The 24,096-nt window shown below is 39.5% G+C and overlaps 1 protein-coding gene across 3 annotated transcripts in view; it reads left to right on the top strand.

The window, feature by feature from the left end:
• PCDH19 (protocadherin 19) overlaps nt 1-23,764 on the top strand; it is a gene marked incomplete at its 5' end in the record, with an annotated part of 127,773 nt that extends 104,009 nt beyond the window's left edge. For all 3 annotated transcript variants that reach the window (XM_080795891.1, XM_080795892.1, XM_080795890.1), the window contains one exon: nt 22,731-23,764. In XM_080795891.1, the coding sequence (XP_080652017.1) occupies nt 22,731-23,320 (590 nt within the window). In that variant the 3' untranslated portion in view covers nt 23,321-23,764. The remainder of the gene's footprint in view (nt 1-22,730) is intronic.
• Nucleotides 23,765-24,096: the final 332 nt, after the last annotated feature.

Genomic DNA, 24,096 nt, shown 5'->3' with positions numbered 1-24,096 from the left:
GGTAGGAATTTATGTGTCTTTGGATTTCTGCCTCCTTTTGTAGTGGAAAAATGAATTTGTTAATGATAAAAAAAATCTCAACCAAGGTCCCTTATAAAATCCTTTCTATATAAATGCCAGGAGAAAGCCACTCAAATATATAGCTGATAAATGAATTTTTTTTTTACTCTTGCCTTGCTTAAAGCTGGTTGTCTCATATTAATATAAGTCACATGACTCATCTTCACTGGTTATAGTAAGTTGAATTTAGGTGGCAGACTGTGGTTTTGTGGCATAAAATATTCTGGCTTGTAAAGGACCTTATGACATGTTTGTGTTTGCCAATAAATGGAGACAGAGAAAGGGGAAGGGAGAAAGACGGTGGGAGGAACAGAGTGGGGGGAGGACGAAAGGGAGAGGGAGAAGAGGGGTACAAATACACAGAGAACTGTGTGGAATTAGGGATAGTCAAAAAGAACTTATAACATAGGGACAAGCACTGTTTTTGAAAAAGATTCTGAAAAAGTTTCATAGCTTGAACATAATATTCCATGATCAATGTAACTGGAAGTGCATAATTTTTGACTTCCTTAAAATCCAAATCTATGTGCTATATGCAGAATGCTAAAAAGATAATTATAGCCCTAATATAATGCCATGCTGCCCAGGGAAAACTAAGAATTAGAGTTTTCACTCTATTATTTATTCATCACAGAGCCCCAGATAAGTCACTAACCTCTCAAAATCCCAATTCATAAATTCATAGATGGGCTGATGAGCAGTGTTGCAATAATGTTGCTGGGATTAAAAACCAAAGTGATATTTATATTTGTATAATACCTTTTCTTAGTACAATATTATCATGAATCAGATAGTTTCTTTTATTATTATTATTTCTGTGTCCTTCTGCTTGCTGGCCTGTTGACCTGAGCACTTTCACTTTCAGCACAATCTAGTTTAGCAGAAAGAGAGCACTGACCTGAGAGTCAGGGGCTTTCAGTTCTCATCATATTACACAAATTAATAGCTGTGTGGTTGTACACATGTTTCTTGTCCTGTCTAATGTTTGGGTTTCTCATCTGTAGAATGGAGGATTCTGGTAGTACCTACATTACAGAGTGGTTGTAAGGATTAAATGAGATCACACATATAAGGCATAGAAAAGTGCCTTTTCTATAGTAGACAAAGAATGATAGTGATAGGTGAGGCTGATGAAGTCATTCTTCTTCTTGGTTTATTTTCCTTGTTCACTTGTCCATATCACTTTCTCCTTTAAAATCTTGCGCAAAATTGAAGTCGTATAAGAAAAAAGTCTTTCTTGACTATCGGTTTGTCCTGATCTGTATTTTACTTGCCACCTCTTCAACACCTATATACACAGTTTATATCACATTAATTAGCTTTTTGCTTATTTTTAATGTAAAATGAGGTGGTTGATAATTGTTAAGATCCTTCAATTTCTAAGCTCTTTTTTTTCCTGCATTTTCATTCTGGGCCCAATTTTTTCAGATTCCTGAGCAAAGGGCTGTTTGCCAGTGGATCCGTAATGAGTGCCATACTCAAGTTAACAGATGGTATGGTGTGCTTGCTTTGAGGGGTAATTGCTCTTTCATCTTAATTTCCTCCCTTTGGCATTCCTTTCTTGGAAGCTGCTCAATGGTAATGTCATGAAGCATGGGGTGAAAATCAAAGTGAAGTCTATTTCAGAAAAAAAAAAGTACAGTTAAAAACTAAAGACCAGTGAAGTACTACCAAGGGAGGGACTTTTCACCCTAGTATTAGGGGCCAAGTAAGTCAAAGGGTACAGTGGACTTACATTATTTGTTCATTCCTCTTTTTCTAAGCAAGGTGGCTATTCCTAGTTGTTAACTGTCTCCATTTTCCATAAACAAAATTTAAGACTCCTCCTTCTCGTACCCTGTGATATCTTTGTCTAAATCTAACACTTTAAGCCAAATCTTGCACTCTTTCCTCTATGGGGTCAGTTGCAAACTGCTACCTTTACTACAGACTTTCGTTTATCTTTTCTTCCCCATCCCTCTCTCTCCACACACTTTCTTCTTTGATGTTTCTTATGTAGCTCTTTCTCCAACCCTCCCCCTTTTAAGTTCAGCCTTACTATCCCCTTTCCTTCTAGGGATAACTTCTCTTCCATCATTTTTACGAAAAATTGAGATATTTTCAATGACATTAAGTAAGAATTTTTTTGGTTGTAGTAGCTCAGCATTCCCTTGTGGAAGATTTTTATGGCTTCTTTTCATTTGGTACCGTTTTCTTCTTTATCACTTTTTCCCCTCTTCCCTCACAGCTCATAACACACTACTATGAGTTGAGAAGACCTTCAGTGAACAAATCTTAATCAGTTCATTGCTGTGAACAGTACCAAACAACAGATGCCATCTGCCAATGTTGGATCCTCAGGGCAGTACTCATCCACCCCATTTTACAAATTCCAGAGGTGAAATAATTTACTCTTAAGACAGGGCAAGGATTAAAGAGAGTTTGTGTTTCCTGGCTTTGTTATATTAGTCCAGGGCATTGTTCTATTTTTCCATTTGAAATCTCAAAGCCTACTGGACTAGCAGGAAGTTCTGAAAGGACTACCTCCTCCAGTTCTAAAAGGACTACCTCCTCCAGTTTAGAAAGAATGTTGCTTAGGGAAACTGCAGCAGAATATAACAGTGAAGCCAGAAAGATCAGGGAGTCAGAAGCATTACTGTGAGATAGAAGGAAATAACTGGTATGCCTAACTAGCCCAGGAGGCATGTTTGATAATACCCAGGAGGGTCTACAGTGGTGCTAGCTGTATAGATACTGGCCTTTCACTTTGTTTCTTACATTTTACTCTTTGAGTTGGCCTGCTGTGTTTTCTGTGTCACTGGCAGTTCTGTTGACCACAACACTTCAATTGAATCACAACTTGAGTGTTCTTGAAGTTTCATTCCCTCTAACCTTGCTGAATTCTTGCTTATGTGAGAGTTTAAAACTTTTTCTTTCAAAAAGTACCTGATTAAATTCAAGTCTTTAGCTTCTGTTCCCCTTGTCATTTCCTCTAATCTGGACTTTTATGGATTGAATGTTTTTATTACAATAAACGCTAAAAGTTTTGTCAGATGGCCCAGTCATTCTAGATTTCCTTGTTGTTTGTGGTACTGTATGAGCATTTTAGGGATGGTCACTTCTCAAAGATGATCTAAAAAATATCTCCATATTATTAAAACACCCTGTGATCACACTTTACTTTCCAATAGGTATTGAAAAAATTCTTATTTTTTCCCTTTTAACTGGGGTTTTTGTTGCATAGGGAAGGAAAACCCTGATTCAGGTATCTGGATTCAGGTCCTGAATCTGTTACTAACTCCATTCGTGATCTCGAGCAACTTACTTTATCTCCTTGGGCCCCAGGTTTCTTATCGTAAGTGAAGAATTTGGACTGGGTTGATTTTTTTTTATTTTATTTATTTATTTGACAGAGAGAGATCACAAGTAGGCTAGAGGCAGGCAGAGAGAGAGAGAAGGAAGCAGGTTCCCCGCTGAGCAGAGAACCCGACGCAGGGCGTGATCCCAGGACCCTGGGATCAAGACCTGAGCCAAAGGCAGAGGCTTTAACCCACTGAGGACCCAGGCGCCCCGGGTTGATTTTTATATAGGGGCCAATTATTGCTGATAGTTTAGGACTCTATTTTTCATTTAGTATGAAAAGATTATTGGGGAAGTAGAAGGGATTTTGGCTGGATTTTCCTCTGTATTTCTTTTTTTTTTCTTTTTTTAAAAAAGATTTTATTTACTTATTTGACAGACAGAGATCACAAGCAGGCAGAGAGGCCGGGAGAGAAGCAGGCTCCCTGCTGAGCAGAGAGCCCGATGTGGGGCTCGATCCCAGGACCCTGGGATCAAGACCTGAGCCGAAGGCAGAGGCTTTAACCCACTGAGCCACCCAGGCGCCCCTTTCCTCTGTATTTCTAAAGACCAGAATGGGAAATCTTAGTCATGGGGTTGTAAAAATCATTCCATCATAGTGAGGGAAATTAACATGAAACAGTGGTGAAGCTAGCTTGTGTAAAACATTCTGAATTTCTTTTTCTTCTTTGACTTTTGTTTGCATGTGTTTAGCTTAACTCTGCTTTTAAGTGTGTGTATTTTTGTGGAAATGGTCCTCTTTTCCTTTTACGCCTGCTTCATGTTCTCATCTTCCCTCTCCCTTACTGAATCATTCATTTCTGAATAGTTTGCAATTTTCAACTTAATTAGGTCTTTCCCCTAAGTGAAGAACACAGCTGTTTCTTCTCTAATGCTTTGGCAGCTGCCTCTGCCTTTCCCAAAATGGAATCATTAGCTCTTTCCTTCAGTTTCTTAGTTGGTCATTAGTTCAGGACTACTAGCCCATCTCCTGGTGCTAGAACTCTCAAATCTCATGGCCAGAGTTACTCTCATTGCCTTTGGTGCCTTTCAATCTTTTGGGGTTTAATTCTTATGAGAAGAGATCTAGCAGTCCTTCAGAGTTCTGCTTGCCTCATTATCTCTGGTGATTCCATTGTTCAGCTTTTTGAGGTGCTGAATCATCTATGGGGAGAACCTAGCCTGATGTTGCTGATGTGGTTTTTTTAGAGAAAGAGAGGATAAGAAGATCCTAAATGTACTTTGTCCCTGAATTAGATGACCCCTATGTGTTCACTTCACAGATTTTGCATTACAATTCCTAAGAAGCATTCTTGCCCATTGGTCTTTTTGTCTTACTTTTTTTTAAAAAATATTTTATTTATTTATTTGACAGACAGAGATCACAAGTAGGCAGAGAGGCAGGCAGAGATAGAGGGGAGGAAGCAGGTTCCCCACTGAGCAGGGAGCCCGATGCGGGGCTCGATCCCAGGATGCTGGGACCATGACCTGAGCCGAAGGCAGAGGCTTTAACCCACTGAGCCACCCAGGTGCCCCTTTTTTGTCTTACTTTTATGTGCCTGTGTTTCATAAAGTGATTGCTGTTTTTCTCTAGATGCGCTGACTTTATCTGCCTCTCTGGCCTTTAGTTTTATGATTACTCACATCAATGGTTAATTGTCAGGATTTGTACGTATCATACCTTGCCCTTACATCTAAGATATCAAGTCAGCTTCTGCGCTCTACTCCAACTCCCTTCTCACATTATGCTCCCTATTAATCAACCAAAAGCCTTCTGTATTGTCAGTTTAGCAGTGTTGTTACAAATGTGTTTGATGAAGCCTGGTTTTGCTTCCCCACCCCAAGTGCCTCATTCAATTTAATTCTTCATACTTAACCTATTAGGTATCTTGTCAGTATTTCCTTTCTGAGGTCTAGATTTTACATTTGAGTGTGTTCTGTGTGTGTGGTTGTTTTTCTTAAGTGGTGAGATCTGTTGCAGCAGAGTCAGAATTAGCTTTGTATCTAAGAGGAAAGCAAGCACAGCGAGAAAGAACACTGCTCACATTCTCAGAAGGAGTATTCAAGGGTGAGCCCTTGGCAAAATTGTGTCAACAGTGTGACCATATCTATCTGCCTGCATCTTCCCCTCCATTTGAGAGCACAGACATCCAGTGCTTCCCTTGGGTTTTCTTAGTTTCTGTCACCATTAGCCTTTCTACTCAGGGCCCTGCATTCTCAGGCTTTCTTTGCTTGTTTTCTGCTTCCAACATATAAACTTATCTGTTCCATGTTCCATTTCCCCAAGGTCCTAATTATTTCAAGGGACCTGTGAAAGTCACTGGTCTCCCTTTGCAAATAGCATTTAATATCTTTTTTATTGAAGTATAGTTGACATTCACTATTACATTAGTTTCAGGTGTACAGCGTAGTGAATTGACAATTCTATACATTATGTTATGCTCACAATGGTAAGTGCAGTTACCATCCATACCACATGATGTTATTATATTATTGTCTATATTCCTATGCTGTACTTTTCATTTCCATCATTTATTTTATAACTGAAAGTTTGTGCCTCTTAATCCTCTTCAGTTATTTAATGTAATGATAATACAAAGAAAAAAATCAGTGGTAGCATTTGGGTCACCAAGGCAGCCCTGATGAGGGTGATGTCTTTAACATGGAGTCTCTCCTAGCATCCCTTCCTTGATATCCCACCATAGTTGGCTTACATGGTCTAAGAATAAGACCAGCTTGGACTCCCATCTATTCCCAAAGAGTCAGAGCTTCCTGATTAATAACAATACTTAACATGTAGTGAGTTCTTCTTTGTGCCAGGAACTCTTTAGCTTGGTTTACATGCATTCCCACTTTATTTTTCTTATCATGTGATTGTTGGCTGAAATCTGGGTTCATTTCATGTCTTTTCCTCCTTCTGTAAATTAGAAATCATTGGAACATTACAAATAATCATTTTAAATTTTCAAATGGGTACGCCCCCCCCCGAATAAACCATCCTAACACCCCCAGGAGGTCAGTGCTATTATTCCGATCTTACAGATGGAAAAAATAAAAACAAACCAAGGCACAGAGAGTAACTTTAAGTAACTTCCATACAATAGGGCTATAAAATGGTAGAACTGGGACTTAAACCAGGCAATCCTGCTCCAGATCACATAGTCTTAGACCCTATGCTACACTGCCTCTGGAAGAGAGATGGTGCCTTTTCCAAATGTGCACTTCATTGAGAAGAGCTGGATTCAGATGTGCTGCAGTAAGTAAGTAAGCTCTTTTGACAAGGAGCAGATTATGTCTTGAGTTGCTCCAGTAGAGGTGACTTACGTATATGTCATTTTTTCTTGAGAGAAGCTTGCCTTCAGATACAGTGCTGCAACAGAAAGGTTTGCCTTAGCTTTTCTGCCCCCGCCCCCAAATTAGCAGTGTTAAAGATTTTCTTCACCAGTCCCTATGGTGTTAGGTCCTCATGGTTGTCAAATGCCTAGGACCAAGCTGACGCTCTATTTCCCCCTACGTTTGGAGCTGGGGATGAGCTGTGGGGAGGTCTCTTCTTGATGTTGGTGAGCGGGAACACAGCAGACTCACAGTGGGGGTTCTATGAAGGGGAGAGAAGACTCACCCATACTCTCAAGGGTGAGAATGGTCAGAAACCCTGCCTCAGTGAGGTAGTGCCAACCTTTTCATTATAAGCAGTTTTTCCATGTAGTGGTAGAATGAATTGTTTTCTGAGGTGGATGGTTGTATTCCCTGTTATTACTGCTTTTCCTACCGGACTTAGATTTTATTGGCTGCTGCTTACTTACTAGCAGACAGAAAGCTTCACCCCGTGGGCTGCTGCAGTCATGATAATGAATACTCTGCTCAGGAAGGGAGCTTTCTCTTTCTTTCCCAGTAGCTGTTATCCCAACACTGGGAATTTAGTACATTCACTTATTCATTTATAAACAGGATTAAATCCAGAACGAAACAGGGAGCAGTTATACCCAGTCTCTGCTTTGCATGATTTTCAAGGTCTGCACAGCTTCAGCTGTGTAAACATGATTGAAGAACTTAAGTATTGTGTAATGGAGGCTTGTAGTTTGGGATAGGCCCATCAAGGCTGGGCTGGAGCCAGACATTCTTCCACCTACTCCAGTCCACACCCTGTGTGTGGCTTGCTCAGCTCCTAGAGTCAAAAGTGAAAATGGGCAGCTGGTGTTAATTATACTGTCTCATATCTTCTTAGCAGTAGGGGATGAGAACTAGGTAAGGGTTAGGACACTCTAAAGCCTATCCTCCAAGATGCTCCAGTTATGGTGCTAGGAAACAAACAAAGGGAAGGCATTGGACAAAATAAGAAAGCCCAAAATATTAAATATGACAATAAAAAATAAAATACCTATTCAATTTTTTAAATTTATTTATTTGACAGACAGATCACAAGTAGGCAGAGAGGCAGGCAGAGAGAGAAGGGAGGAAGCAGGCTCCCCGCTGAGCAGAGAGCCCGATGCGGGGCTCGATCCCAGGATGCTAGGATCATGACCTGAGCCGAAGGCAGTGGCTTTAACCCACTGAGCCACCCAGGTGCCCCTAAAATACCTATTAAAATTAGAGCTGCATTTATATTTAGTTTGATTCTTTCTGTGATCACCGGAAGCAAGAGCAGAGAAATACCATGTTCTTAAAGGACCAGTTTGTTCTGATATCTGGACTCAGCTTTGTCATTGAGATTCATTTACATCAGGACTAGCTCAATAATGCTAAAGACTTTTACTATATAAGCACTACTATTGTGGAAGGAAATGTGGTTTCTCCATCACAAATACAAATATTATGGATCATCCAATTCATAGAGTCTGGGGTCTGTCTAGTAATTGTTCTGTCCCTCCAAAGAAGCATATGGGCGTGCATATTCCTGAGCTCCAAGGTATGGACTTTCTGATGAAGTAGCAGGTTTCCATGCCTTGGATTCTCCAGGCTATTCTTGGGGAAGGTCAGTTATAATTAAAACTAAGTCAGTTAGTTGGCTTTCCACTGGGTGTGAATGCCAGGACATGGTTCCGATCAAGGAAGAAAATAAAACATTATCTTTTAAATGCGCTGGGATGCTATTGCATTTGGGGATAAGCCAGTAGGTTAGGTTCACTCCTAATAAGCTGACTATTGGAAAACTATTTTCCTGAGCAACTCCTTTTAAAGCAGTGTCTCTGAGACACAATATCCTTTTGCAGAATAGAAAGCCTCTGGTTTGGGAAGAAAAGCTGGTGTGGTAGAGTACTGAGTTTGGATCATATGGGAAGTGTTTAAGAATAGGATGGGGAGGAAAATTCAATAAATTACCTTTCAGTGAAATATTGGGATATCAGGGAAGCAAGACACTTGCTATAGAGTTCTAGGCTGTGATGTAAGCACATACCTTCCTTTGTTCTGGGAATCTGAAGTTGTGGGAATCTGAAGAGACATAAAGAGGCCTCTATACTAGCAGCGGGGCATATGGGAACCCCTACGTCTTCCATCATATCTAACCAGGGAGCAGGCAGGCCTTTCAGTACTGTCCATGTGGCATGCCTGGAGCTCAAGACTAGGATGACTATTAGTGCTGTACTGAATGCTGTACTGTAACATGTGCAGAGCATCCTATAACACTTAGATCCTGGCTTCTTGTCCAATTCGTTAGGCATGAGCCCTGGCGGTGCCATGATAGCACTGGAAACATGATAGCACTGGAATTCCTGCAACTGAAAAGGAAACACATTTGGCTTCGACTTCATCTACAATCACTTACACTTAAGCTATTGATAGTTGATTGGGATCTGTAGACTGCTGGGCTTGTGCCATGGGACTTCTAAGCATATTTGATGGATGGAACAGACAGGGAGGCTATGGATTTTGGCAAGCTATAGTTCCCATTAGTCAGGATGACTGTATCTGACACTAGAGATTCCAATTCACCAAGATGAAGCTTACTTCTCTAGGCTTTGGCTGGTGGCCCAATGATATTAACATGAAGAACAGGAGAGGAACAGTGTTAACATTAGACTATGAATTTCCAGTGAGCAAATCCTTCAGTAGTTTACTGAATACCCTGTTGATTTTTGGGGGGGCAGACATAAAATTCATGGCAACTTCTTTAGAATTTGAGGGAATTGCAAGTTTTTAATTTTTATTTTATAATAAAAATTAACCATTTACCCTCCTAATAGGGAAATGTGGTCTCTTTATTATAGGGTGTGCAGACTATGTTTGTAGTTGTACAGTTAATATTCCTCTCCAAGTTTTTCTTGTAAGGGGTGCTGGTAAAATACCTTGCTGAGGACATTCCAGAAGGAGACACAGTTGTTTCTCATATTTGGAGCCCTCCCCGCGCCCCCCCCCCCCAGAATCATTAGGCTTATTCTGAAGGTTCCTTGGTGGGAAGGAGGAAATGTCACAGAGAACAGATTTTTTCCATATTGGTGGATTTTTCTGTCAGACTTGGCGGCTGCTCTTGTTTCTGATTGCCTCCCTGTAGCTTCCCTGGAGTTGTGAGTTTCTAGGCAGAAAGATTTGATATGATGAGGAAAGGCTACAAAGCTGAAGGAAGAGAGTCTGAACTGAATGGTTAAGACAAGGCTATTTTGGGCTTGGCAGAAACAAGTTGAATCCTATGGAATGGAGAAAGGGGAAATGAGATGAGAAAAGAGGAATACGAATTAATTCATGAGAGCACTTATTATTTATAGATGGGAATAAAAAGTCCATTGAACTCCAGGGGAACCTTCCTTTATTCAGTGCCTGTGACTATGTTGAAATTTTGTAAAGACAATAACATCTTAAATGCACTGGGGGAGCTGACAATTTACAGTTCGTGGATTACACTTACACCATCTAATGCATAATCAATTTACTCTTCCCCGGCCCTGGACAATCTTCAGGGTGTGGTCAGGAGAAAGTAAATAGAACAGATGGAAGATTTCCTCTCAAGAGAGTTCAAGGGCTTCCTTAAACAAAGGCAAGATGTGAGCGACCCCTTTCACACTCCAAGTAACCTTTCGGAGAACTACCTAGGAAATTCTCTGGCTTCCTCACAATCCCCAAGTAATTTCTGAAACATTTAGGTACTCTGATTAGTTTTGCTTTTTAAAATAAAAGTTGGTTTATGTGTGCTAAAAAAAAATCATCTGGACAATCTGTGTCTATTTGGGTGGTGCAGAAGAAAGGTGAACTCTTGTATCAATCTTTATTCCCTCTGTAAACACAGATGACCAGAAGGGAAGGCTGTTATTAATGGTAATGCAGACCAGAAAAAAGGCTATTATTTTCAGTCTGTTGAACAATACAAAAATGCTTATCAAGCACTGTGTTCAGATGTTTCTTTTTATTAGCCGTCACACAAGGAATTAGACTCATTTCAAACAGTTCATTTTCCCACTCTTGTCTCTGTAAAATCATTACTCATGAGTGGTTTCTTTGTTGAAATACTGCTGACCTCCCATATTGGAATGGATAACAGGGCATTGAACATATAAACTTTTCAGTTTGCATGAACTCTGGAAGAAGGGGGACAGAGATTCCCCAGGAGAATAAAATCATTTGTCAGTGTCCTTGTTTGTTAGTTACTGTCCTTTATAAGCATCTTATCCAGGAAGCTGTCAGCATTGCAATTCTGTATTGTGTGTGTGTGTGTGTGTGTGTGTGTGTGTGTGTGTGATTAATAACAGGAGAGAGCTCGTTGAATGCCAGCAGGAGGTTTAAAATATAATTCTGCATCTGCCCTGCTCTTTTCTCCTTTCCAATCTTTTTCTACCCCCTGCCTCCAATCCAAGACCATTAGGATAAATAAAGGAGTTGTGCCATGTCTTAATATATGAGCAGATGATGATCCTTAGCTCTTCAGCTAGGCGCCGTTTGCATTTTGCCAAAGCTGATTATTTTATCTGCAGTTTTAATAATAAGCCAGATTATTTTCTGTTCACTAACCGATAGAAGCAAATAAAAAGATTGCAGAGTGGAATTAAGAGGATAAGAAAGCTCTAGGGCCAAAGAAGTCTTTTTCTTTAATTAATAAGTTCAGTTTACTCTTAGAATATTTCTATGCTAGAATCCAACATTTTATATTAAACAAGTCTGCGCCCTCCCCCTCTGTAACTGCCAGATCGGAATCTCAGAGAACAGAAATCATGCAGGCTTGAATGAAGCTTTAAATTCTCTACTCTCAGTCCTTTCTTGTTTTCTGAACATAGAACTAGATTTCTCAGGGCTTCTCTAGCCACAGCATGGCGTTCCTTCATTAGGTACATGTTTTGCAGACCTAGTCATGAAAGATTGACATTTTATCCAACAAGGGGCAAATGCAATAAAATGGAGTTCAGGAGATGTAATGTTTTGGAAAAACAGATTATTCCAAGGCTGTAAAGATACATGATCTGTACTAAAAGGGCAGAACATTTAAATTTTATCAGACTAGTTTTAATAATCTTTTGATTTGTTCCATGGATTTTTTTGCAGCTTTATTGAGAAATAATTGACATATAATGCTCCATTGTTTTAACCTGTGAACGGAAATGAGTATTCAGGATGATGAGGACTGGTGGTGGTATGTGCACATGCATGTGTATGAATGTGTGTGTGTGTGTGTGTGTGTGTGTGTGATCTGTTTTTGTGCCTATAGTCTAGGGTCACTATGCGTCAGTATGTACATAGATTTTACTAGACCTGTATCAGAGTGTCTTAACCCCTGTCATCTCAACCAAAAAGCCTTCTGCTACTCTTATAATTCAGAGTTTGAGCCACCTCAGAAAAAGCCCTCATAGCTGTGGCCCAAAGAGATTCCAAGAGTTCTTTGATGTTTCAGATGGAGCAACCATTTTTTCTTTCAATGGAGAGTTGGACAAGCTAAGGGCCAGGGGGTCAAACATTAACTGCCATGTGCTAAAGGTGTAAAGGACTTTTTCTTCTTAATAAGAGCAGCAGGACAAGCATAGGATGCCTTCAAATGATCAAGCTTCCTCAAAGAATAGATTAACTGGTCTCACTTCTGAATTTGTCTAATTGCTTTTGAGGCAGCACCCTGAAAAATGGAACTTGCTTTCTACTAGTATGATTAAATGGACACTTGGAAAAAGAATAATTGTGAGTATTTCTAAGGAAAAGAGCAAAATAATAAAACTGAGCATTGTCCATGAAAGATGGATAATGACAAGTAAACATAGAAGGTGGTGTTTGATCCCTTCAATTTTGGTATTCATTATTCATAGTTATTATTCATAAATTCAAGCACAAATGTTAGGCCTGCACCCCAATGACACATTTGCATTTTATTTTAAGTTGATTTCTACCTGGTTTTGCAAACAAGGATTTAATGGTTTTTCTTGTCTTTCAGTCTCCCTCTGTTGCTATAGCTTATCTTTCTCATATACTGACTTCTTTCCCTTTCACACTCTTTATTTCCATCATCTGTCTCATTCCCTTATCCAAGATTCATTCATTCCTTTCCTCCCCCACTTCCTCCCTCCCTCCCTCTAAAGTTCTAGGAGAAAAGATTTCTAACACATAAAAGTGATATTTGAATAGATTCCCCCCAGGCAATCAATTTACTTTTAATTTGTCTGGAACTAAGCTTTTCTTTGTTGCAATGAGGAAGGATTGAAACTGTTGTAAAATTTATTAGCTTCCAGGAAGATATTTGAAATGAAAATTTTTTAATGCTTGTGCTGTTTGCTGTACCCAGAAGCGGTGTCATAGCAATTACAGTATTCCAGATGGTTGCTGAAGTTACACTGAAACATCAAGATAATGCTAGACTTTTCTATGAGGCTTTTGTTGGTAACAAACAGTCCAATGTAAGTAGTTAATAGATATTAATCTTTCTGACACTTGTGTGTGCATCCAGTGACTATTTCTGGTGACTTCTACCTAGCTGATGTCATGACGTACACTATCCTTTTGAATCATTGCAAGGGACAGTGATGATTTACTGAGAACTTTATTTTTCAAATGTGAAAGAAATGATTGGAGAATTACTAATGTTGCTTCTTAGCTTCCCCACCCAGTAACAAGAACATTTTGGCAGTCAAGAATCTTCAGAGAATTTAAAAATTTCTGCTGCAACATTTTTTTGACTTATGTATGATATTGCCTGTTTTACAAAACTGAATGTCCTGGGACTTGACTGAAGGAAGCGTCAGTTCCTGTTAAGAGGAACACCAGCTTTTTTCCCCCTCCAACATTAAATTTTCATTAAAAAAGGAAAGGTTTTTTTTTTTCCTCTCCTGGCTAACATACCCTGTCTCTCTTGCTTTCTATACTAGTCTTATTTGTGCCATCCTCACTACATATTCTATCTAATCCCCTGAAGCTCATGACCAACATAAAAGTGGCTTTTTTCTCAAACTAAAGATGTATTAGCAATTTCCTTATTTTCCAGGAAAGAGTAAAACCAAGTTGGCAATGACTTTAATTCAGCGCCACTTGTAAGGATCATCTGAAGGTTCTGTCTTGCCAGCAGCGTAAACTACCTGTAGAATGTGTGAAATGGTCTGACTGTTTTTAATCTACACAAAATCGAACGACTGGTTTGAACTCTTCACAGAAGTGACTAGGTGTTGTAGGTGTCTGACAGATACAGGCTAAGGGACTTAATTCTGTGGACATTGTAGAATGAAACTTTAAAAAATGGTTCCACTTTGCTCAGAGTTTCAGTATTTCTGTGTTCCTCCTTTGGGGGACAAGTTCAATGGCCTTCTGTGACACCTCATATTTGACTTGTAAACATGCCTTTTCATAGTTTCTAAGCACCCAGATGAAGTCCAGCACTTTGTAAGATAATTTTCTTTACCATAGAAGCCAAAATACAAAGATTCCGGTTTAGTCAATTTCTGCTTGTCTCGGTCACTGTGAACACCTCTTATTTCTTAGTCTCAGTTTTCCAGGCAGCCTTCTGCTTCATTTCCTTGCTCCCCATGCATCAGCACAAATGATTTATACTTATATATATCTTGAAATCTCTTATTTATGGGTTGAATTGAATTGAGTGCTAGTACAAAAATGAAAACTCCAGGGACTATTGGGATTGCCCAAATTGCAACTTAGATTGTATGACTGACTATACATGTCACACTATCATCTATCATAAATACTCAATTCTCAAGCACTTCAACTTCAATATGTTTTAACTTTTTCTCTTTGACCAGCTCAGCACTGAAGATTCCACTGAAGATAATTCAATTGCTTTGAATTCTGAAAGGGGCATCTTTTCAATCTATTTTCATGTTGTACCAGGAGTAAGTGAATTTCAGGAGCATAGACTGTGAATGAGGAGAGAGGCTTATGTGCCATTTGGCATCACAGAGGCCAAGTGTTAGGTGGTACTTGCTAATTGACGCTGGTCTGTCAAATGGTCTAGGACAAGATTGGGGTCCATCAGTTTTTTTCAACCATCCTCTCCACCCCAAGCTAAAACTCAACTTTACAGAATCCTGCTGTTTAACGGGTTAGTTATCCTGAAAATGCCAAGCTATGCTAATCGGGCTGCCCTTTTTCTTTGCCTATCTGCTGTTTTTTGACATCTCTTTGTCGGCCTCAGGAAACTTGTGCCTACATCCTATCCCCCACCGTGCCCTTCCTAGGTATCTCTACCTCTAGACATTTGTAGCCTTTATTATTCCACAAAAACTCTCCTAACCTGGGTCCCCTTCACACATATTTTTGCTGTATGACCAAAGAAAGTCTAATGATCTCAATTTTGTAGTGGATTCTCTTATTTTAACAGAGACCTTTAATGCTTGTACCTGGCTGAATGAAAAATGTGGGAATTTCTCTCTCTCTTACAAGGGCTGGCTTTTGGATAGCTCTCCTTTGGCATCCATCAAATAATACTACGTAGGTGTTCTGAATATCAGTCACAGTTCTGGCATCTTACCCGTTCTGCCTGTTGTCTGTCAGATCATAGTGCTGTGAGAAGGGCTGCTAACAAGTCGGATGCTAGGGAACAGGAGAAGAAAAAGGAAGTATTAGGGAGGAACCGAAATGTCAGAAAATTCTGAAAGAAAGAGAAGAAGGGAGTGAGAAAGAGACAAGTCATTGTAGTGTAATTTGTGATTTACTTATTACACTAGAGTGACTGCTGGTTAGCTTGGTGTCATTGGTTCATGAATCTCTAGTGATTTCTCAGCCTTCACTGATGTGCCCTTGAATATTTTATAGATGGAACTCCAAATTTTCTTGCCAAAACTTTGGGTCCTTTAGGAAGTGAGTGTAAACTCCTTTCAGAATTACAGCCTGGGAGTACTCTGGGAAGTTGTCATTTTGCAAAGTCCTAAGCTCTTACTGAATTTTTGTTAGTTGCTCTAAACACCCAAAAGAAGCCCAGTCCTTAATGTGTCAATCAGATCAAAACCAAGACAGAATGTTTAAAGCCTGGATAATATTTCCAGCTCCTCTCTCTTCCCTTCCTCCTTCCTTCCTCCCTTCCTTCCTTCCCCTCCTTCCTCTCTTTTTCACTGAGCCCATTGCTACTTTCCTTGCCCTGTTAAGTTACAGATGTTCTTTCCCTTGACTTTGCAGGCCTTAAAATGCTTTTAAGAACTCTTTCCAGGATAATTATTTCTTTTGGTAATTCCTGGCATATTGGGGGCATTGATTTTGCCATCCATATTTTAATCAGTTTTGCCAGAAAGAGTCAGCATCTGCAGTTGGTCTAAAAGGCTCACTATAGGTCCCATTTTTGGTTTCAATTTTAGAGGAATTAGCAGCAGTTGTGTTTGATGCCAAGAAACAAGGCTTGATATTTGAATAACACGTTCATTTAATAAAATAGTTGCTTCTGCTTATTGCATTGTTAACTTATTAGAGTACAGGCCTATTAACTGTTGTTAAAATTGAAAACTCCAAAGCACATGACAAATACATTTTCAACTGCACATCAAAGCATGGTACATTTCTTTAAGACCTGCATATAGTATTTAGGAAACCACTGAGCGGCTTAAATGACACTTGACTTTAACATTTCTGAAGTGCTACATTTACTTTATTATTTCTGACACAGATGCCTACTTTTCTTTGTAGGTTTTCATGGTGTTTCTACTAAATAGAATAGTAATTTCCACTTTTAAGAGTTGTATCAGTGGCACAGTATCTGGTGTGCTGACTAAAGTTTTTTTTTATTGCTATCACTCATATACCTTTTTTTATCCAATCACATTAAACTGTTACTGAGTACCTGCTCTATGCTGGACACATTGCTAGCTTCTTGGGTATGGGAGGGAACAAAATAAATATAATCTTTGTTTATTTAGAGTTTATAAGCTAACATTGAATATAAATATTAGACAACTATAATGAGTGTTATAAAAGGAAGTGGTGGTCTCTCTAAGGGATCAAGGATTCCCTGAGAAAGTTAAATTTAAATGGAGACTTCAGGGATAATGTATCAGTTATAAATAGTGTTCAACTGCTGGTAATAAAGACTCTCCTCTCCCACTAAAGAAAATGAATTGATGGCCTAACCAAGAGGGAGGCTTATTTTTCCTCTTATATGAAAGAAGTTCAGGTCTAGTGAGGTGGGTCTACAATATATTTGGTATCCCAGAGCTCTTCCATCTTTCTATTCTGCTATCCATAGGCATGTGGCTTCCATCCTCAGGGTTGCTTCGTGGTGGTAAGATGGATACTGTAGATCCAGCCATCATGTCTCAATTCCAGGCAGGACAAAGCAGGAAGGAATAAGGACAAAAGGATCTCTCCAGCTACATCACCCCCCTTCTCCTATTAAGAAGTTTTCTTGACATCCTGCCTTCAAAACTTTGGTCCAATCTTAGTTAAATGGCCATGCCTTTTGACAAGGGAGGCCAGGAAATCCAGTGTTTTAGCTGGCACATTGCCAATCCCAGCCAATAAGTGGTTCTATTTCTAAATATTAAATATAGATATGGATATTTGGGTGCAGTTCAATATGTGTGCTTCAGATGATTAAGAGGTAGGTAGGCCAAGAGGGGATATTTCCTAGCAGTTATGTTTTCTTGATTAGGCACACATGAGAAATTTTGACAACACTTAACCTGTTCATAATTGGTGCTACCATCCCCTCCATTATATCTTACAAAAATTGCTTTTGTTGTAGATTATTTTGCTCAGGGGGTGATGTAGATTAAGCTAAGTGGATGCATGTGAGTACAATCCAGGAAGCTTTCCTGATTTACATATCACTTGCTTATAGGTTATGTTACTGCCGCTACTTAGAAGTAACTAACTACTTGAGCTCTTAGGAACTGGAACTCACTTTAACTTTCCCTTTCTGCCTCATTGACTGCAGATCACTTTTGAGGAGGTAGCCCATAGCTCTTGTTAACTGTTACCTTGAACTCTTCTATGCTAGAGTTTTGTTTCTGATCATTGGTATCTTTGAGTTAAATACATCCAAACTCTGAATCACAATAAAGACCTGCAGCATTATCGAACACATCCATTGTGGCTGGACATCTATACAAACCCAACAGAGCTTCTTAGCTCTTCTATTCCACCAGGACTTTGAGAGTTTTAGCAAAGCCTGAGATGGCGTTTTCATCATTTTCTTTTTTTACTTTGGTTGGGACCATGTGTAGCCTCCTTCTAGTGTGGAAGCACATTGTTTGCCTACATCTGAAGAGATCGTGGTTTTATGAGGAGGGTAGAAATTGCTGCAAAAAGATTTGCTAATATTTGCACAAAATAACATATTCTCTCCTTTTTCTATTTGAATTAGTTCCTTATCCATCATGTCTTAATCATTGTTGTATCTTATGCCTTTTATTTGAGACAAATTAAAAAAAAATTAAAGATTTTGTTTATATATTTGGGAGAGAATGAAAGCAAGAGAGATCACAGAGGGAGAGGCAGACTCCTGGCTGAACAGAGAGCCTGATGCAAGGCTCGATCCCAGATCCCTGGGCCAAAGGCAAACACCTAACCGACTGAGCCACACAGGCACCCCTAAGACATATATATATATATATATATATATATATATATATATATTTTTTTTTTTTTTTTTTTTTTTGTCAGAGGTTTTAGGTTTCTGTCGCCAAGGTCCCTAAGGACAGATTGTGACCAAATACATATTACCACCTAGATTGGAGTGATAGTATGTATTTTTTTCTCTGTATTTTGAATTTTGGTCTAAACCTGATTGAAAGAATGGCTTTGAGATTTGTGTGTTCCTCTTCCGAACTTATGTGTTTTACCTATTTATTTTTATAAACCTTAGGGACAAGTTCAGAATCAGGGAAGACCAATTTGCAAATTTATTATTCACCCCTAATTATGTATACATTTGAATTAAAGATATCTGCCTTCGTTTATCTGTACCTGGCAATGTGTTTGAATTTCCACAACTATATGTGGATTTTAGAGGTTTACATTTTGCTTTTTGTAGGCTCTGATCAAGATGTAACAAGGTATAGAGTCATAAATAGGCACATAAGAGGAATCTTAGCAGGGAATTAGTGAATTATTAACTGACCTCTGTTTCAGCTGGTGCCTACATCTTGACAGTTAATTTTTTTGACAAATAATTTTTATGATACAAAATGGTTCCTCTCTACTCTCATACCTCCATCCCTAGCCCCAGCACTACATGATGGCAGGCACATAACCTCTACCAGTCCTATGCTATTCCAGAAGTAGTTTATTTGTTTTTTCACATCTGGTCTGACTTCATTGCTATTCTTAAGGGGCTTTGTATTGTGACTTTCTCACTTTTAATATGCAATTTCCTTACTAAACTGAAGTTTTGGCTTTTGAAAAAGTAATATATCTGCAGTACATTTATGAATGTAGTTTACCTTTGGCTGGAAAGACATTCTTCCTGCCTATCTATATTCAACATGTTTTCTTTCATATTTCACACTGCTATAAACACTAAAGCCAGGTTAGATTTTTGTTTTAAATTCAGTTAGCAAACATAGAGTACATCATTATTTTCAGATGTAGTGTTCAATAATTTATCAGTTGTATATAACACCCAGTACTCATCACATTGAACTGACACCAATGTCTTCGAGTGTTGTTTGATACTAAAAATGATAAACAGCAAGTCACTGCCCTTAGTAAGGATTTAGAGAAGTAAAGATATCAGATCTAAGCCAGGGGTGAAACATTGTGAGTAAATGAGTCTCTTAGATTCAAGTCTTTGGTTGCATTGAGGTAAGAGCAGTGAACATATAAGTTCACATACTTAATCCAAAAAAACACCTATTTTTTGAATCTTATATAGGGCTGGAATAGGCTTAGTGAGATTGATGTGTAGGCTTATGATCGCAGTCCTGGGGATGCTGAGTGAGTTTACCCTTTCCTCTTCGTGGGTTTGGGGGGTAATTAATCCATTTAGGCAGTGGGTAAGTTGAAAGTGAGTACTGTCTTTGCAGAGAAGCTTCTAAGACTGAGTTCTCTGCTCTGGTCTGCCTAGATTCATAAGATCTTACAGGTGTCTGTCTCTGGATTCTCTCCTCTCCTTCTGTGTGTGGTGGGGATCCAGGTCTTCCCATGCTATTCATTTGAAGCAGTCTAATATGGGAAAGAGCACTGTACTTGCATTCAGTATAACACATGGATGGCATTCTCCTACTGAAATGTGTTTAAAAAAAAAAAACAAACCTGCATCTCCAAATTGGAAGGTCAGCTACTTGATACTAAAAACTTAAATGAGAGCTGTATATTGAGCTCATTGGGATGATTCTGCTAGATTATAATTCCCCACTGTTCTACTTTAGGTGTGTGACTAAGTGGCCAATAATATCAGTCTGAAGGTCAGCTGGGATTTCCTCTTAATAGCTGGTCAAATGTCCATGGTTCCAAGGTTCAGAGACTAAGTCCTTCATGACTTGGTGCTATAAATTAGGAACAAAAGGAGAGGGATCTCATAGTCTTCTGGACTTTTTTTTTTTCTTTTTGCTGGCTTCCAGGACCCTCTTACTCAGATTTGTAGAAATAGAAGTTAATTATTAAACTATTTCCCAATTTATACCTCCTTAATCTTCACCTCAGAACAAATACACTAATTCTTTAGAGCTATTTCTTGGAAAGTTATGATATGGGCTTCAGAGGAGATGGAGAAGAAAGAACAAAACATCTTTTTTGGAAACCCTGAACATGTGAATTCTCTCCTACTGGAGGGATCTTGGGTGCTTCCTGGGAAAACAGTGGATTTGGATGAAACTGATTGTGGGTGGATCATCTGTACTCTCCCACTGATGTTGGACTCTATACAGAGTAAATGTTTCCTAAGTACGTTCCAGCATGTTTTCCTTACTTTCATATTTTCTCTCTCCCAGACATACACATTTGGAATGACGATAGGCTATCAGAGGGCAGCACTGAGAGAGTTTGCTGGGAAGAGGCAGAGAAAAGGCTTTGACAGTTCTTTATTTTGTAGAGGTGGTCATGCAACCCTATTGTGAAACTATGCTGGAATTCACGGGAGCGTTGCCCTATCCATGTAGAAGGCACTTATCTTATTGGTGAAAATGCTTATTTGTTATTTGGCTTCGTATCTGCAAAATTCTGGGTGTTTTATTCTCCACCACTGAAAAGGAGCATAAAGTGGCCATCTTAAAGATAAATTGGCAAGTTGTGTACCAGTACACTGAAAGGGTCTTAACTTTGATTGGCTTTTCAGTAGTTTAAACTATGTCAAAGGCCATTCCCAGAGTTGTGTTGAAATCTGGACTCAGCCAGGATTAGGCCTTGACATCTAGTGGCTTCCAATGCCTTTTCTCCAATTGGTGAGGTATACATCCAATTCAACCATTATTTCTTGAGCCTCCCCTCATATGTGCCCCTTTACCAAAATAACCTCTGATAGATGAGGCAGAACATTGCCTCTTTGCTATGCCATTTGCTATTTAAAAACAAGAAGCAAGCAAAGAAATACAAGTGTATAAGGAAGGTATGTTACATATAGACTATATCAGGCAAAACCCTGAATTTCAGACTTCTTCCTCCAGCAAAAAAGCAATCACAGAATATATTTTCAACATCTTTTGGCATGCATTTTTTTTCATCTTTGCAGTCTTTTCTTGTCTCCCCACCTCCTCAGATCCTGCCCTAAGGTTTTCTGTAAATGTTAAACTGCTCATATTTTGATGCTCTATATAATTTGATGAAAATTTTGATTAGGTCATCCTCACACAAGAATGTAATATAAATAAAAATGGATCTGGAAGATGAACAATTTTCCAGTGGACATGCAGAAATTAACCCTGGGTCCATGCCTTGATGAAAACCATGTACAAAGCCTCTCAAAGAGTCAAAGCCTTAACTCTAAATGAACCTGATTTGAGAAGAGGAAAAAATGTCTCAGCAATAATTATGAATTTCAACAGCTGAGATCTTCTATGATAGAGTTAACGTAATCCATGAAAGATTTCTTTAAGAAATATGACCCTAATGGGGCACCTGGGTAGCTCGGTGGGTTAAGCCTCTGTCTTCGGCTCAGGTCATGATCCCAGGGTCCAGGGACTGAGTCCCGCATCGGGCTCTTTGCTCAGCGGGGAGCCTGCTTCCCCCTCTCTCTCTGCCTGCCTCTCTGCCTACTCATGATCTCTCTCTGTCAAAATAAATAAACAAAATCTTTAAAAAAAAAGAAATATGACCCTAACAAAACTGCAGATAAGGAAAATAAGGAGGGATGGCTAGTTGAGTATAATTAAATGATGCTCAGCCTATGAGTGAGGTGTGCATAGGGTCAATCAAAGCTTATGGGTCAGATGGAAGGGAAAGATCTCAGTATATGCCTTCTAATGGGAAATCAAGTCATGAAAATAACTTAGTGAGAAGATTGGCTGGTGGAACTGATGGCCAAAAAGAAGTGAAGTGATTGGGTTTTCAAAGAAAGCACAATACCAATCTAAAATTAAGCATGTTGTATCACTGACAAGTAGGGTGGAAACACGGTTGGCAGTGCTGTTGCTCAAAAGTATGGCCAAGACTTCTCAGATACATTGACTGTTGATGTCCTGCTCTGCCTCTACTCCCTCTTCTGCTGGAACCAGTTTCAAATGCAGCTGATTTTTAGCAGGAGTTGTTGATTAAAATGCTGACTCTCAGCACCTTGACACTTAGGATTAATCTTTTTAAAAATACATTTTTTTCATCATAACGTGTTTCCCTTTAGGTTTTTAGTTTTGTCAGCAGTGAGAACAACAACAAAAATAATAATAAAAGAGAGGAGTATACAGGGTGAGATCTACGGCCTTTTAAAAATCCAATTCTTCACACCTGTCCCAAAAGGCAATAAAGGACTATCTAAAAGTGCCATTTCCCAAAAGGGCCCATGGGTACCTAAGAAACCAGAACACTGGGGAGTAACAATGATTCCTGGGAAAAGCTGATGTAATCGACATTTTATTTTCTCCAAACAGATCAGAATGAAGGATTTCATTGCAGGGAAGAATGTCGGATTCTTGGCCACTCTGACAGGTGCTGGATGCCCCGGAATCCCATGCCCACCCGCTCCAAGTCCCCTGAGCACATGAGGAATGTCATCGCGTTGTCCATTGAAGCTACTGCTGCTGATATTGAGGCTTATGACGACTGCGGCTCCACCAAGCGGACTTTCGCAACCTTCGGAAAAGATGTCAATGACCCCCCGGCTGAGGAGAGGCCTGCCTTGAAAAGCAGGAGAACTGTCGATGTGACCATCTGCAGCCCCAAGGTCAGCGGCGCTATCCGGGAGGCAGGCAATGGCTGTGAAGCTATTAGCCCTGTCACCTCCCCCCTGCACCTCAAGAGCCCTCTGCCCACCAAGCCCTCTGTGTCTTACACCGTTGCCCTGGCACCCCCGGCCCGTGATCTGGAGCAGTATATCAACAATGGCCCATCTCGTCCCTCTGAAGCTGAACCCCGTGGAGCTGACAAAGAGAAAGTCATGTATGAGGTCAACCCCACTCTGAAGGAGGGTCCTGACAAAGAGTCTCCTGGTGTGAAGCGTCTGAAGGATATCGTTCTCTAAAGCAGTCTCGGGGAAGAAGAGAGAGAAACCATGCTGGTTATCGAGGAAGCAGGAGCTGATTGTTTTGATTGCTCACCAATGGTTGGTTCTTGAGTGGTTGTTATTTCAGAGCTTTCCCTAAATGTATTGTTTATAAGTGACTATCATTCTGTGACAATCCCTCTCGTTTCAACAGGCAGCAGGGGTGTTCAGTTGAAGCAAATTAGCTTTGGCTTGGGTTGTTCATGGGGCCTTGATGTTGGGGAAACAGAGACAAATTCAGTTGTGAAAAGTATTATGTATTAAGTGTTTGAATTTATATATTTTTCTATGTCAAAATTATAATATAAATTACCATTGTGGAGGATTACGTTTAAAAACAACAACAACAACAACAACAAAAAAGAGAAAGCTCTGGACACCTTTAATAAGCTTGCCACTGTTTTGTAGTGTAGACAAGTTAATGGTCATTTATTGTGTACTATTCATTGATTCAGTGATGTGAAATTGAGCCCCCAAAAGGTTGTTTCTGAAGCTTGAGTACTTTCCAATGCCGCTACTTTGCTGTGGACACCCCTGCTTTAAGAACCCTTTTGCTAGCTGTGCTATTGTTGTATTTGATATTGCAAATTGCTATGTGTGTGGTGACAGCAAAAGGCTTTTAGAAGTTGGTGTTTTTTTTTTCTTAAAAAAATAAACTATAGACAAAAACAAAGTGCAAAAAACTGAGATGGCCAGTAAATGAACGACACCACACATATAGATTGAAAACTTGGAAGATACTCACTCATGGAGGA

The sequence above is a fragment of the Martes martes genome (genome assembly GCF_963455335.1).
Source record: "Martes martes genome assembly, chromosome: X".
Lineage (NCBI taxonomy): Eukaryota > Metazoa > Chordata > Mammalia > Carnivora > Mustelidae > Martes > Martes martes.
Note: the sequence above shows the minus strand (reverse complement) of the source record. Positions and strands in the feature narration are given on the sequence as shown.